The 15,347-nt window shown below is 59.2% G+C and overlaps 1 protein-coding gene across 11 annotated transcripts in view; it reads right to left on the bottom strand.

The window, feature by feature from the left end:
• The window catches only part of LOC102964095 (DAB2 interacting protein), a 121,603-nt gene that overhangs the window by 13,246 nt on the left and 93,010 nt on the right, over positions 1–15,347 (bottom strand). For all 11 annotated transcript variants that reach the window (XM_042963802.1, XM_042963800.1, XM_042963801.1 and 8 more), the window contains 8 exons: positions 14,002–14,155; positions 12,324–12,422; positions 10,950–11,504; positions 7,889–8,033; positions 7,654–7,798; positions 5,187–5,423; positions 3,368–3,569; positions 1,500–1,678 (listed from right to left, as the gene is read on the bottom strand). In XM_042963802.1, the coding sequence (XP_042819736.1) occupies positions 1,500–1,678; positions 3,368–3,569; positions 5,187–5,423; positions 7,654–7,798; positions 7,889–8,033; positions 10,950–11,504; positions 12,324–12,422; positions 14,002–14,155 (1,716 nt within the window). The remainder of the gene's footprint in view (positions 1–1,499; positions 1,679–3,367; positions 3,570–5,186; positions 5,424–7,653; positions 7,799–7,888; positions 8,034–10,949; positions 11,505–12,323; positions 12,423–14,001; positions 14,156–15,347) is intronic.

The following is a 15,347-nucleotide window of genomic DNA, read 5'->3' as shown; positions in this document are numbered from 1 at the left end:
GAAATTCCCCTTAGCTAAACCCCAACCCACAATGCAGTGGCTCTCTGCTATCCAAGGGTCCTGCACTAAGAACTCTGACTTCAAAGCCGCAAGGGCCCCTGCTGCCTCTTCCCTCTCGTTCCTCACCAGACTGATAACCAGAGTGGGGACCCAGTGAGGCCCCCCCGCCCCCCGCCTCCTGCTGCCACCTTTGTCTGACTGGCAGGCGGGGGCTGGTGTTCCTGGCAAAAACAAGGACTCAGAGGAGGATCCAAAGGTGTGACTCAGGCAGGGAGGGTCTGCACCTGCAGAGGCGGAGCCGTACCCACCCCCAGTCTTCCAGCCTCTTCCCTGGCCCCTCCCCGGAAGCCCACTCCTTAGAAGGCACACTGTGGAGGGTCAGGTCGGCTGTGGAGGGAAGGCTGGGGGAGGTAAACAGGCTCTGAGCGGGCAGGGGTTTCAACAACGGGGAGCCTGGGATGGAGAGGAAGTGACAAGTCCCAACTGATGGAACTTGGGCGGGGCAGGCTGCAGCCACTCGGCTGGACACCGGCAGGCAATGGAGCCGGAGAAACCCAGACCGGCCTCAGGCTTTGGCTGTCGTGCTACACACGCGGTCAGGTCTCCTCAGAACCCACGCACCTGGCTACCTCTTAACCAAGGTGCGTCCCCTTCCACCTGACCTGCTCTCCTTCATCTGGCAGGTTGTGTGAACGGACCCCCTGGGCTCAGCGGGAGCTGGGAAGCACCCCCAGTCCTGTGTACCACACACCCTATTCTGGATGTCCGCGCCCTCGCCTGCTTACGAGCCCGCTGCCGTTGCCACCTCAGAGCAAGACCCAAGTCCCAACTCTGCTGCATAAGCCTTACTAGCCGGTCCAAGATGCCCCCTGGGAGGGCAGTGTGTGAGTGGGGCACAAACGGTTCACTACACATGCCAAGTCTTTCAAAGGAATGTCCTCATTTTGACGTTAACATCCAAGAACATTCTGCCTCCCTGTCCTCAGTCTGAGGGCGGGGCCTCAACACCTCTCCTAGTTTCTGGAGTGCCCAGCCTCAAAGCCTTGCAGAGTGACCCAGACTCCTGCTGAAAACACATACACTTGAATGCCACTCCTGGAGATTCTGATTCAGACCCAGGAAATACCAGAAGAGGTATTTTTAACACACACCTGGGTAATCTAAAGGCATTTGGGACTAGTGATCGTTCTTCATGAGAATGTATTGTCTTTCTCCAAGCCTGTTTGTGCTAGTTCCTCTACATAGAATGCCTTTTCCACCCATGGAAATGTTGCTTTTCCTAAAAAGCCCAAAACACGTTACCTCCTCCAAGAAGCCTTCCCTGATTTTTCCCAAATGGAGGCTCACTGCCTACAGCCTGCACAACACATTTCAAGTCTCAAGTAGCTTATTTTATAAACGTTTGTGTAGACATCCTCCTCCCCAGTGGAAACTGCAGGCAGGTTGTACCTTGTCTACACGCGCACCCCACAACAGCCGGTACACCTGGCCTCTCTTACCCAGAGAGATCATTCTCGATCACCATCTTCTGCAGCCCGGCCGAGATGCTGCTACTGCCAGAGCCAGGAGTGGAGGCCAAGTCGTTGGTCCCCGTGAGCTGCCCACTGCCTGGGGTACTCAGTGCTGTGTGGACATCCCTCAGGATTCGAGGCAGGGGTCCCAGTTTGGATACAATGTTCTGCAAATAGACAGCAAGTGGCAGGTGTGACCTGTGGGCGCCACTTGGGGAGGCCAAGTGCACTGCACCTGCTGCGGTTCAACACTGCTGAGGAGCCACTTGGAAAGGCAGGCCCTGCCCTACCCTCCCCACCTGTCAGACCCAACAGAGCTGGGAAGGAGCTGGAAAGCCTAGGAATCTGCAAATGAACATTTTTCCCAAGCCCCCCAGATACTTCTGGTGGGGGGGGGGGGGACGGGTGAGAGGCCTAAAGGGAGAAATGGTGACCTAGTCCAAGCCTTCCACCTGAGAACATCCCATCTCCATGCCCCAGAGAGGGGAGCCCACGAGGAACCCCAGAACTTCCCACAGCAACACCTCCCTATCCGAGAGACTTCTGGGATTGGCCTTCTGCTTATGCACTGGCTTCCGTGGTTTTGTGCAAAAAAAGTGTGAAAACTCATGCAGTCAACAGCATAGACTTGAGAGGCAAACACCTCGATTTCAAATTCTTGCTGCACTGCCATCAGCTGTGACGGCGGCTGCCATCTCCTGTGCTTCCTGCCTGCTTGTGCAGATGTGGGTGTCGGAGGCAGGCACGGGACGCCGTAAGCGGTGGCAGTTAGAGTGACTGGTGTTGGCAGCAGTGGAGAAAGAGAGGGCCTTGGCCCCACTGCCGTTTCCTGCCCTGTGTCTCTTGAGCCAAAGGGGAGTGGGTATCAGCGAACAGACACGACCGCAGCAACAAGACGCGGGGATTAACCCGTGTGTCCGCAACAGGGGCTAGTGAAATGTGTATTCCTATGTGGGACAGCCTGCGGCCATCCGAGGGGCCACAACGGCGGCGCAGCCCCTAGTGACACGGAAAGAGGACAACAGAGCCAGGTGAGAAATGCACTCTGCAGTGCTCACTTCAACACAAACAAAAACAGAAAAGAACTCTGTGCATGCATGGGTACTTAACACACATGCAGACATATCTAGAAAGCTACACACTGGAGTGCCCTGAGTGGTCGCCTCTAGGGAATGGGACGGGACCAAGGAGGCCTTCCATCCCTGTTCAGGCAGTAACCACGTTTGTAAAGTGGTCTCTTTAAGCCCGGGGAAGCAACAGATATTGTAGAAGTGGATCCTGACCGGACTGCTTGCGGTGTGGGCTGGGGCTGCTGGGGCGACAGTGGAACCCCGGGCCACCGAGGGCGCAGGCCAGGCGGCCGCAGCAGGATCAGACATGTCTAGGGAATCAGATTTTCAACTCATGGTCAAGGGTAATTCTGGAAAGGCCTGTAGCTTCCTGCCTGACGTGTGGAGGTGCAGCATCTTCAGTGTCTATCTTTTTCACATCAGTGGCCTTAAAACCTAGAACGAGGATATTTTCAGAGAAGCAGCTAAAGATGATCACGTTTCTCACAGGTAGGGGGCACACCTTCACACACTCAATGCTGAGTGTGGACAGCTAAAGCCCCCGTGGGCAAAGTGGGCTCCCGTGGCTGGTGCTGGTGACTGAATGGGACACTGTCCATCAAGGGAAAGGGGCTCAGGGACCCTGAGGGCAATGCTCACAGGGCCTGGGCTGGAACCTTGGGCTCTGGCACCCAGGCAGGCGAACACTTTGACCCCCACAGTTAGTCCAGAAGGAGGGGCAGCCCTGAGCTCTGCAGCTTCCTCTGGCCCGGCTCTGTCCCCCCTGGAGCCTGTGGGGCCAGGCACCTGCTCCAGCTGGCTGACGGCCTCCCAGAGCAGCGAGTGCAGGCTGGAGAGCTCGCGGCCCAGGTCGATGTAGCCCTCGAAGCCGGCCGTGTTGGAGACGGTCTCGGGGTTGGAGATCTCCAGCAGGAAGCGCTGCATGTTGGTCCACTCGTGCTCCAGGAACTGGTTCATGAATGACATGTACTCCTCCTTGCTGCCAAACCTGGACAGAAAGCAGAGAGGGTAAGTGTCCCGGGGCCGGTCTAGGAGACCCCCTTTGAGTCCCCCAGCCCCCACTGTGGCTGCCTCTCCCACCACTCACTCCACCAAGCCAACACATCTGCTCTGGCTCAGGGCCCTCGTTCCCGGCTGAGGCTGGAGACCCTTTCCCGGACCTCTCCTCACAGGACCAGAATGTTCTGTGGCCCTCACTCCCCATTCACTGCTGGTCAGTCTCCTTCCCTCTTTCTTCCAAGTTTCAATGGCTTGGTGTGCAGGTGACTTTTAATGCACACTTAGCGGGTCTCTCTGCTGAGCTTTCAGGCGTGTACAACCACAGGCACCTCCCCTGTCCTCAGCCTGGCCGAGTCTGGCCGACTCAGCGCTGTCACCTCAAACCCATGCCGCGCTCCTGGGCTTCCTACCTAAGTAGGGACACCGCTGTCCCCCAGAGAGCTCAGCCAGAAGCCTGGGGGTGGCCAGCTTCTCCCTCTTCCTCCCCACCCGGCTAGGCCTGCTGACTTTACCTTCCAATCACCCCCGACCTTAGCCGCTCCCCACCCCCCAATACTTCCACGGCGGTTTCTTCTGTGGGAGGGAACCACAGCTGTGCCCTCTGCCCTGTCTCTCTGCTGCCTGCTGTGCTCTCTCCAGCCCCCATTCCCCATGCTGTCAGGCTGACCAGTTCAGGACCCAGAACGGACGAGGGCCATCCTCCCTGTGGGGGACCCACTTTCCCACCTGAACTTCAAGATCCCGCTGTCCTCTTGGGTCTCGCACCCCCCTTCTCCGGGCCTGCCATGTAATGACTCGGGAATGCCACGGTGCCTCATCAAGCCAGCACACGGGCCTCCCGGGGTCTGCCCCACCTCTGTTTCTGCTGCCTCTCCGTGAGCAGGTGACTGCCTCCCCACCTTCCCGGTCCTGACACACAGCAGGGGGTGCATCTCCTAGGAGGACAGGGCTGGGGCCCTCCTAGGAGGCCTGTGTCTCTATCACTGCTCTGCTGCTTCCTGCCCTCTCTCCCTGATCAAATGTGGGTCCAGGAGGCTGGAACCAGATGTGACTCAGAGCCCAGCACAGAGAAGGCTTGCAGCACGGCTCTGTCCACACTGTGAATGAGCCCTTCCGTTTCCACCCACTCGCTCTAGGGTACAGTCGAGAACACTGAAGCGCCTTATAAGCAAAGACATTCTTCACAGCATCAAACAAGGACAGTCTGAAACAACCTGAGAGCCCAACCACGCAGGACGGGTTAAGGAAATATGGGCCATTCTCCCTTAGTCATTCATCGCAAAACGAGGCTTATGAATGTTAAGTACACGGGATAATCCTTATGATAAAAATGTTAGTTCAAAAAGCAGAAGGAAAAAATATCTCCTTTTCTCACCTTTGAAAATTAAGGAAACATACCCAAATGCCATGTACTTTTTGTAGGGGGAGGATGGGAGGTGGAGATCTGATTTTGAAAGAAGGGGAGGAGAAGAGCTGAGGAGGACAGGGACAGAAGCAGGGCCTGCCGTGCGGCCCCACCCCAGGGCAGACACACCCACGGCCTGTCCCCAGGGCTCCAGCGGATGCCCACGCCTGGACCCTGGCCGTCCGGGCTCACGGCACTCACTTGGCGAAGTTGGCCAGGTTCTGGGTAACCTTGGCGATGAGGGTGAGGGTGCGGGCAGTGCGGTCATCGGGGTACTCCTGCAGCAGGTTGAAGAGTGAGGGCGACATGATGGCAGGGCAGAGGAAGCGCAGAAACAGGGAGGCGCTGATGAGTCGCTCGCTGATGTCAGGCCGGCCACGGCTGCTGCACTCCTGTCGCCATGAGGCAAATACCTCTTTCAGCTCCCGTGGGAAGACACTGGAGGGACAGAGGAAGGTGGGCCAGTCATCGGGCAGGGGGCTAGGGCAGGAGGGTGCAGAGCAGGGACCTGGTGCTGGGTCTGATGGAGCCCTGGATTCCAACGCCTCCACCGTGATGGCCTGTGAGCTACTGAGCACAGGACTGCAGCACGGCAGCGAGGGCAAAGGGAGAGCCTGGCCTAGGGAGCAGGGACACGGAACCCCAGGCAAGGCCGTGGGCTCTCTACAAATGGGCCGAGAGGGGATGGGCGCAGGCACACAGGAGCCAGGTCTCGGTCCCAATGAGATTCGACGGCAATGGCCAGCTCCTGGGCCTGCCCCGGGGCTCCACCCTCTGTCCCAGACACCAGGCACGAGGATCTCGGGGAGAGTGAGGAAAACACGACTGGAACAGACCACTGCCCCTTGGATGCCATCACTGGCTGCTGAGACTCACTCCCTTTGCTTGAATATTATAGGAATCAGACATTTTCAGAAGAGCTCCAAATGATCAAGATGGCAACAGGCTAATCACAGGATGAGAACACAGCTCCCGCTTTCTAGGTGGGAAGGGAAATGGAGGAAGTGACCTCCCCAGGGGGTCCAGTGAAGGTGGGAAGGGTTCCCAGTACCCCACTGGGGGCTCTCTCTGCCAGGCACCCGCAGCCTGCTGCAGTCAGGCCCCACTGGCCAATCTTTACGTGGTTTTCCTATCTTTTCACCCTGACAGACATGCCTCCCACCCTGGGGCAGTCCAGGCCCCAGCACTCTTTGGACTCTATGCCTGGCTCTGCCACGGACTCAGGGTGCTCTGAGCAAGTGCCTGGCCCTCCCTGAACTTCATTCAGTCCCCTCATCCTTACACTGAGAACAAGGTCGGCCCTGCCACATTCATAGGACCATCTCAAGTCCATCAGACGCCTTGATCAACTCCAAAGGCTTTTGCCCAACAAGCCCAGCACCTGCTCAGCAGGCTCTCTGCAGTGAAACAACAAGAACATGCTACAGACAGTGACAGAGGAGCAGAGGAGGACACGACCTTAAGCCCTGACCCTCAAATTGCCTGGCACAGGACTGGGCAGGGGGCAGGTGCTGAGCGATGACATCTATCGATGGCCTTGTCCAGGACAGAAAGATGCCTCTGGGCCTCAGACAGATATCAGAAAGAGGAAATGGAAAATGGCTGTCTATGGATATGTTTCCCTGTGTCCCACGCCCAGTCTGCCCTGGGAACTGGGCGGGTACCGGGTAAAAGCACAGCCCAGCCCAAGGATGGGAAGTATGTTCCCAAAGAGTTCAAGGCTGTGCCTCTACCCCAGGCCAGGGGTCATTTCTGGCCCAGCCCGAGGGGCCAGGATGGACCTAGGTGAGCACCTTGTGCAGCCCAGGGGCAGAGGGACCTGGTAGAAGGACATCCACTCTATGCGCTCTGGCTATTCCCTCTGTCCCCTTCCCAAGGCTGCTGCTAACCTAGCAGGCCTGTCTCTGCCTGTTTTTTGGGAGTAGCAAACCATTCCCGGGCCTTCCTGGGTCCAGCCCTGAGCCGGGGGTATCTGTCTGCCCCCAGGGTGCTCCAGGTACGTGCGGGAAATGGATCTGGACACAGGCACAGTCCCACTCTGATGGGATCAGGGCTGTGACAGCGGGTGCCAGGAGGAATGAGACAACCGCGTCTGATACCATGACGGGCGGTGACAGAGGGAAGCAGCCACAAGGCCTTGAAGCAGGAAGGGAGGGAGTGTGTGGAGGTGAGGTGTGGGGTGAGGGAGACCCTGCCAAAGAAAGGAGTGAGGTATGGTAGGTGCAGGAGGGTATCACCCCTGTGGACAGCTGAGGGGTCTCACCTGAAGCTGTCCACCTGCCCCACGTGGGTACCTGAGCAGGGCCGTCGGCCTCGCTCCTAGTGCTGCAGCTCCAGCATCAACGACAGTGCCCGGCACATGGAGGGTGCCCGCTAAGAAGCGTGGAAATGCACTGCCGTGTCCTGCATATGTTCTGGGACGCTCCCTTACATGAGCGAGCCCACAAAGGACCAGGACGGGGCCCGGCAGCCCATCAAGACTCCACTGGGCCAGGCAGGGTGTGTCATTGTGCCCTCCCTGCGTAACCTCTGCTCCGTCATTTAGAAGTCGGGGAAGACGGAGCCTAAGGGCCTTGCCGAGCACACGCACACGCACACTAGCACGGCGCCCAGCGTCCTGCATGCAGGAAGGGAAAGACACAGGGGTGGGGGCCCGGACGGCACTGACCAGTAGGAGTTGATGATCTTGCAGAAGGCTAGCTCGCAGCACATCTTGAGGTTGCCCTGGTGCTCGGGGAGGTCGGCGGCCGAGCACTTGCTCGGGTCCACTTCGCAGTTCTCATCCGACTCGTACAGAGCTTTGATGAACTCACCTGGGGCCAGGAGGGCAGGGAGAGGGAGTGAGGGCCCGGCAGGCACAGCCCATGCCCTGCCCACCTGCCGGCCCCACGCCCCACCCCTACCTAGCGCATCTTGCAGGTACTTCTGGCCCACCAGCTTGAGGTACTCCTCGATGGCCTTGGTGGCCAGCGTGTTCTCCCGGAAGATAAGGTGCTCATTGTCCCCACAGCGGTCCACCTCTGACATCATCAGGTCCGTCAGGAAGTCCTGGGGAGGCGGGAGGTGAGGAGAATGGACATGAGCAGGCCTGCAAGTCGGACCCTAAGATCCCAGACCCGCTCCTCAGCCAGAAGTGCCTCCTTCTCAAGGCTGCTCCACTGCCACGCTGCTGGTGCCCACCCTGGAGGGGCTGCTGGGGGCGCGCACAAGGCAGCCTGTGCAGGGGAGATGCCTATAGTTGGTGAGAGCTGGGTCTAGGAATAGGGAAGGCAGGCCTGGGCAAGAGCACGCAGAGCCATGAGCCAACTGCACCATGGTCAGGTCCGCTGGACTCAAACCCTGTTCAGCCCTGACCAGGCCTGGCCAGGTCTCCCTTCCCATCACCAACAGCGCCGAAGAGGACAGACAGGCCACCCTCCCTCTGTCATACAAGCAGCTGCCACTATCTACCCACCCGTTACTCTGAGGGGGTCTCCCACCCCAGAAGACCTGTTCTATGCAGCCCCACAGTGGGGAGTTGTCCAGATGCCCTAAGGCAGTGCGCCAGGGACCAGATGGCGAGAACACGGCCCTCAGCTTAGGTGGGAAGGCGGCCCCTCACTGCTATGGGTCCCAGACTTTCTGGAAGGCAGCTGTGAAACTGGTGAGCCTGTGGGTCCTGTACACAGTGTCACGGGAAGACCCTGGGAGGAGCCTGAGCCCACGCACGCCCTCCTGACTGCAGAGATGTGGGCAGTGTGAACCTGCCTCTCTCAGGAGCCCCTGCCTCCTCATGCCCTCAGCCAACCCTGTGACCTGGGGGAGGGAAAGAAGACAGGCAGGGAATCAGAGACCCGGGGTAGGGGGGAGGTGACGAGGCGGCAAGGAGGCCGGTGTGGGCCAGGGTTTCTGGGGCTCTGGAAATTTCTCACTCCATTATGTACAACTTTGGGCCCTCTGAAATTGAAAGTGGACCTTAGACTACAGAATTGAGTTCTAGGCCCAGGAGACCTACTGGCCAATGGAGAAAGGGTGGGGGCTGGGGGAGGGAGTGGCCACTGCCTCTCTGGGAACAACACAGCCTGAGGACCCCTTCCTGTCCTACAGGCAACCCAGAGAGCCCCTTTCTCTGAACACACAGAGCAGAGGCAAGTACTGCATGGAGCCTGGTGGCTCCACAGGGCTTCTAAACACCTGGGGTGGGTGCCAGGCCCAGGCTGGGATGAGTAGGAGTTCTTTAGAGCTAAAACCCAACGAGGCATGGAACAGGAAAGTGACCTGCCTGAGCCCACCCAGCTATCAGGGCCGGATCTGCCTCTTGTCACATTGAAAGGAGTGGGGATGACGGGGAGAAGGCCTGGGAACCCAAGGACAGGGACTCTGAAAAGCCACAGCCCAGGAAAGCAGAGCCCGGGGAGCGGGCAGGAAGGTGCGGAGATGCCCGCTCACACAAACCTCACCTTGGGACTTCGGGGCCCTTGTCAGACGCTCTGCTTCTCACCAAGAATGTCCCTTTGGTTCCCAAGTGTTCAGATAGAAGGGGCTCATAAGCACATGGCCCTAGCACATGAGTTACTTTCTATGCTTCTGCCTATTGATCCCCCAAGGCCCACTGAGGCGGCTGGAGCCTGGCTTCCAACTCCCTCCACAAAGCACCGTGAGCCCCGAGAACAAAGGTCACTGCAGATGGAAGTCGGCTTTCCAGGCTAGCCCAGCCCTTGGGGGACAAGTACCGAAGGAATAGACACAGCAGCAGAAGAGGTCTCCCTTGCTCCCTCTCTGGGGGCCAGGGACTCCCTCAGTTCACTCAGTTTCCCAGCAACCCCCAACACTGACCAGGAAATTAAGGACAGTATAGCCAGAGCCGGTCCAACCTATCAGGTCTGCAGCTGGGGGTGGGTAGAAGACAATGAGGCCTCCCTCCCCTTATGGAAAGCACAGTCAGGAAGTCCCTTTCCTTGAAGGACAGCATGAGTCCAACAGGCAGGGGGGCTCTGGAGGCCTGAAGAGGGCCACAGACTTCCGGGAACAGATAAGAGGATAAGGGGCCCTAATGGAGTCATGTGCCTGGGTCCTCAGCCTGTGTCTCCCCTGTCCTGAGACTGAGAGGGCTCAGGACCCTGACACACGGTGGTCCCTCGTCTCCATCACAGGCTAGTTGGTCCTCAAACCACACCATGTCCAGAGGGCAGAGGCCCAGTTCCTTCTTTCTTGTCTTAAATGTAGGTAAGAGATTCATCTTTTATTCTCCTAGGACACAGGCCAGCATGCAAGGCCTTCTGCAATGTCCAGTCCTTCTCCACTGCATCCCCTTAAGGCAACTCCCACCAGGAGGGGACGGGGGGAGCCTTCCTGAAGGAGCCTGTCTCCAGAACTAGGTGGGAGGGACTGAAGCATGGCCTGGAAGATAAAAAGAGGTGGGCAGAAGCCCTCCAGGAGGGCTTGCCCAGATGGCTACGGGACAATCCCTGTTCTGGAGGCCATGGGACCAGGGATGGCTGTCACCATAGCTGGCTGGTTGCTGCGTGGAGGCAATACACTGCGCTCTGTGTGTGAGTCTGTGTGTCTGACGTGTGAGGGCTGCGACAGGTGGTCACTTGTGGGGATGTCAACTGAACTCTGTCTCACTGGACGTGTGTCTGGGAGAGGCTGGCTCCCCTCAAGCCTTAGACGCCAGCCCTTGGGTGCAGCGGGAAGGTTCCTAAAACCCACTTCCTCACTGTAAGCCACAACCCCACCCATCGGCTCCATATGTGTGTCAGCGATCAGCTCCAACCACGAGGAGGAACAAGAACCCCCCCCCCCGCCCGGCAACTCTATGACACAACTCTTGGGTTTAGGGAGCCCACCTGGCTGCGACGGGTGCTTCTGTTAGAGCTGAAATCACGGACTCGGACACGGGGGGCAGCAGATAACTAGTGCGCATCCCAGGCCTCTGCATGGGGCCACACAGCGTGGGGGACCCACCTGCGCCCACACACGCACCTTCACCTTGCCCGTGCTCTGCAGGATGTGCACCAGGGCTGATGCCATCTCCTCCTTGGTCTTGGCGCTGAGGATGGGCTCGAGGGCTGCACAGAGCCCCAGGTAGTGGTTGGTGATGTGCTCGGCAAACTCCTTGTACATCTCCATGGGCAGGATGGTGACGGTCTGGTAGCGAGCCTTAATGCGGATCATGGGCCCGGGGCCCTTGCCGCCCTTGGGGTTGGGCGTCACCACCGGGTACCACTTCTCCACGAACTGCCGCCCAGCCACCGAGGCGGCAGGCAGGCTCACCAGGCCCAGGTAACTGTTGCGCTCCTTCTTCTTCTTCTTGTCAGTCTCCCGGTACAGGTGGACGGTGACGGTGCGCAGAGGAGGCAGGTTGTGGAACTCAAAGTGCTCGCCCCAGAAGACATTGTCCGTCTTGAGCTTGCCCGTGGTGCGGGCGTAGAGCACGTCGTCCAGGCACAGCTCACACAGATACTTCTTCTTGGCCGGCAGGTCCTTGGCCTCGATCACCCACAGCTTTAGGATGTGCTCCACACGCCGGCTGTTGTCCTGCACGTGCACAAAGGGGCCTCGGTCACCGGGGGCCAGGGAGAGCGTTCAGACGCAGGAGGGGCCCAAGCCCGACACAGGACAGGGGTGAGGCAGGGACCGCTCAGAGCCTGGCGGACAAGGAGCTGGATCCCTGCTCTGTCTCGTACGAGCCCACTGACCTTAGGCACATGACTTAACCCAAGCCTTGGTTCCCTTTCCTGTGAAACAGGAATGAAACAGAGTAACAGATCGAGTAAGAGGTTCGCACAATGCCTGGCACATAGCAGGTAACTGTGCCATTCACCAGCTCTTCTGGAGTTTGCTGGTCTGTAACGTCACTTAGGAGGTGACCACTGCTAAGGCCCCTTCCGTAGTGAGGTCATGGTGACCAGGGCTCAGCCCAGCCCCAAAGGCAGCCACAGAAGCAGATGATTATAGGAGGGGATCCAGGGACCTGACGGGGGCGGCTTGGGGGCACACCTGCCTAGGTCAGTGGTGCTCCCCTGAAGGGGACAGATGTCTAAGCTGGAACTGGATGCGTAGGGAATCAGCCTGGGGAAAGGGGGACATCCAGGCAGCAGAATGCCAGCACTCAAGTCCCCAACAGCCCAATGCTCAGTTCTCTGGCCCAGCCTCTTTAGCATGTGGCTCGAGTCAGTCTGGCCAACTGGAGCTCCTCCCTCAGAGCCCAGCACCTACTGCTCACCTGGGCGCTGCCTCCACCCCCCATCACAGCCCACATCGGAGATCCCTGCCTCTCCCCTCCTGTCAGCGTCTAGGTCCACTCTGGGTCCAGCCTCAGTCCACCCTACTTGGGGACTGGGGACACAGGCTTACCTTGTTGGGGTGTACCGCTCGCCGAAGGTTCTCCATCCACTTATCCCGCTCGGCTGCCGATCGGCAGGAGAAACACTTGCTTCCTGATGACGTGGTCACCTGTGAGAGACAGGCAGGACCGTGTCACAGGGGAGGGGAACACAGTAAGGCCGGTACGACGGAAGACCTCTGGGCCCTGGGCGGGTGGACTATGGCCACCAGGTCTGAGCCACAGCCACAGGGCAGCTCACCCAATGACCACGTTTGCAGGTGACCCAAGGTCCCAGAGCAAGTCAACAGCAGGACAGCGGAGCCCTGCGCCAGTCGGTGCCTGGTCCCCACTCCCCACCCCTGCCTCAGCGTCCCCGTCCACAGGAGAGCATCCTTCTGGCTCCAACCTCACTCTCCCAGAGATGGGGAGAGAAGGTGTGGGCCCCCTGCCCGGGTCAGAGGGCAATGCTCAACTCGGACCTCCCCCCCCTACAGGTAAAGCCACAGGCACCGAGGAGACAGATACAAAGGATCACCTCAGTCCTTAGCGGCTACTTCTGACAGTTCTCTTTAGCCAAGTGGCTAAACTTGGTCACAGAAACTTAACATTTGGGGGACAACACTGGAGAAATAAAAATTGCACTGTCTAGATGTGCTGGGCCCTGGGGTCCTACTGTCTGAAACCCTTACCCTCCTCCCCAGATTCCTGCTCCTCCTTCAGTCCCATCCAGGTCGGGGGGCCCGACCCAAACTGCTCCCACTCTGTTCCTGCTGTTCCCTGCTGTCCCGGCTTTGTGGGGGAAACCAGACTCCTCACCCAGCTGTTCAGGCACCCCCTGCTGTGGACAAGCGGGCAGGCACCATCTTCAGCCTGTCCCAGGCAAAGAAGTCAGAGCCCGGCCGGTCCAGGCGTCTTGAGCCAGAAACGGTACCCAGAGGCCCAGAGCTCGGGGCAGGTGCGCCAGGCAGCACTCCGCCTCTTCCCCGGGGCCAGGGGGGCCCCGGAGGTTGTCCCTGAGTAGCTGATTTCCATCACCAGGCGAATTCATTCCTCTACCAGAGAGCTCCCCTAATTATGCAAGACAGTTGGGGGTGGGAAGCTTCCCAGAAACAGAGGTGGGAAGAGAATATGAATAATTGGAGAAGCAATTAGGAACTCCCAGGAACACCTGCAACATTAGCTACCGTGGTCTTGGTTTGGCCTCAGGCTTTTGTGTGGCTGCTGACATCGTCCTGCCCACTCCGGGCCTCAGATTCCCCATCTACGGTGAGGGGGCCCTGCACAGGTTGGGTGGCTGTCCCCCTGCTCTCAAACTTGGGTCACAGAAAGCTAGGGCAGGAAAGGTTCTGGCTCTCATTATGCAGAAGGGGAGACAGGCCCAAAAAAGGGGTACTCTCTCCTACCCCACATTGCACTTGAGGGGTTTCTAAGGAGGAGTGAGCAGGCTCTGGGGGCTTAAGCAATTCTACACAGGCCTTCACTCCCTTCACCCACTGGGGCCTCATGCCATTGCACATGGGAGACAGTGCCGGGCCATGTACAAAGAGCCCACGGAGCGGGAACAGAGCCCCCCATTTCCCAGCTCCACCCGGTCTCTTAGGAGCCAAAAGTGCTGGGCAGATTCCAGCCTGGCCCCAAAGAGCCTGGCCTTCACCGAGGCCACAGAGCGACACCAGCGCCCCACCTTGCTCCTGCAGTGGGACCCACCTCGAAGCAGTAGTCCTGGCCCAGGATGCTGCTGTGCACCGGCTTGATGACCACCTCCTCCTCCATGCTGAGGTCCAGCGCCTCTACCGCGCTGCTGGGGCTGAGCAGGGACTCGTGGGAGCGAGACTCCTTCAGCCTGGGCATCAGATGGGACCTGGGGGTGGGCGGTTCTTGTGTCAGGCCCAGCCTGCTGCTCCCCTCCCTTCCCCCTTCCCCGGGGGGCCTGACCAGACCTCCCAGCTGGAGGCAGTCACTCCTCCCGGGAAGGGGGGACTACAGCGCTGGAGTCACAGACACCCGCCAGGCCCTCTTGCCCACGGCGGGACTCCGGGAGAGTGGCTCAGCCTAAGGGAGCAGATGCCGGAGGATCAGGCCACCACTCAGGAGCCGAATGTCAGCACCGAGTGCTGGGGTAGGTCCTGGCCTTGGAGACCCATGGGACCCACGCGACCTTCTCTACCTCCTCTCCTCGGCCCTGGTCTCCCTCCAAGACCAAAGTAGTCACCCATTTGTCTAGAAAGTCACTGTCAACAAAGCTCTTTCTCACACATCATCCCACTCCCCCCACCAGTCCCACTCAGGGCAGGAGAGCCACGGGGACATCCGCTGTTCCCACCTTACAGAGGAGGACCTGGGGCTCAAACGGGAAAGAATACCACTGTCTCCGCACAGTACCTGAGACACTGAGACTCAGACAGGGTCCATGTCCCGGAGCTTGGGGGCCCAGGCCAGGCTCAGTGGGCTCGACACAGGCACAAAGAGCAGAGATAGTTGACATCATCTGGTGCCCAGGAGGAGCCCAGACTAGGACGGACTCTGACAGACCCGGCCTTGGACCTGGGCCCACTGCTCACTTGCTGTTCCCCTCTCTGAGCCTGTTTCCTCAGTACATCACATGGGAGGTACCTCAGATGGCACCCGCACCAGGGCTTGGTAGAGTCCTTCCGAGAGGCGAATGTCCCTTCCAGAGCCAACGGCACACGGCAGTGTCCTACCAAAGCCCCCTCCCACAGCTGTGGCCTGAGGGCCAGCAGGCTTTCTAAGCCCTTCCTGGCATGGAAGCCGGGCAGGTCTTGCCCCTACCCCTGTCCACAGCGCAAACCCCTGGGGGGCTTGGCCCACCCAGACCTCCTTCCCCCAGCACCCTCTGCCTCTCAGCTCCTGGCCTCCAACGGCTCCAAGCTCAAGCCATCATTCTCTCCCTGTCTCACCAAAGACCCTACCTCAGGCCAGGAAGGTCCGGCAGAATCACCAAACACTTCCTGCGGAGCACAAACCCGGTAGCCCGTATCTCCGTGACCACTGGAGGTAAGCCACTGGGGTAAGCCCCGCTATGTGGGGCTCAG

Source organism: Panthera tigris, chromosome D4 (assembly GCF_018350195.1).
Source record: "Panthera tigris isolate Pti1 chromosome D4, P.tigris_Pti1_mat1.1, whole genome shotgun sequence".
NCBI lineage: Eukaryota > Metazoa > Chordata > Mammalia > Carnivora > Felidae > Panthera > Panthera tigris.
Note: the sequence above shows the minus strand (reverse complement) of the source record. Positions and strands in the feature narration are given on the sequence as shown.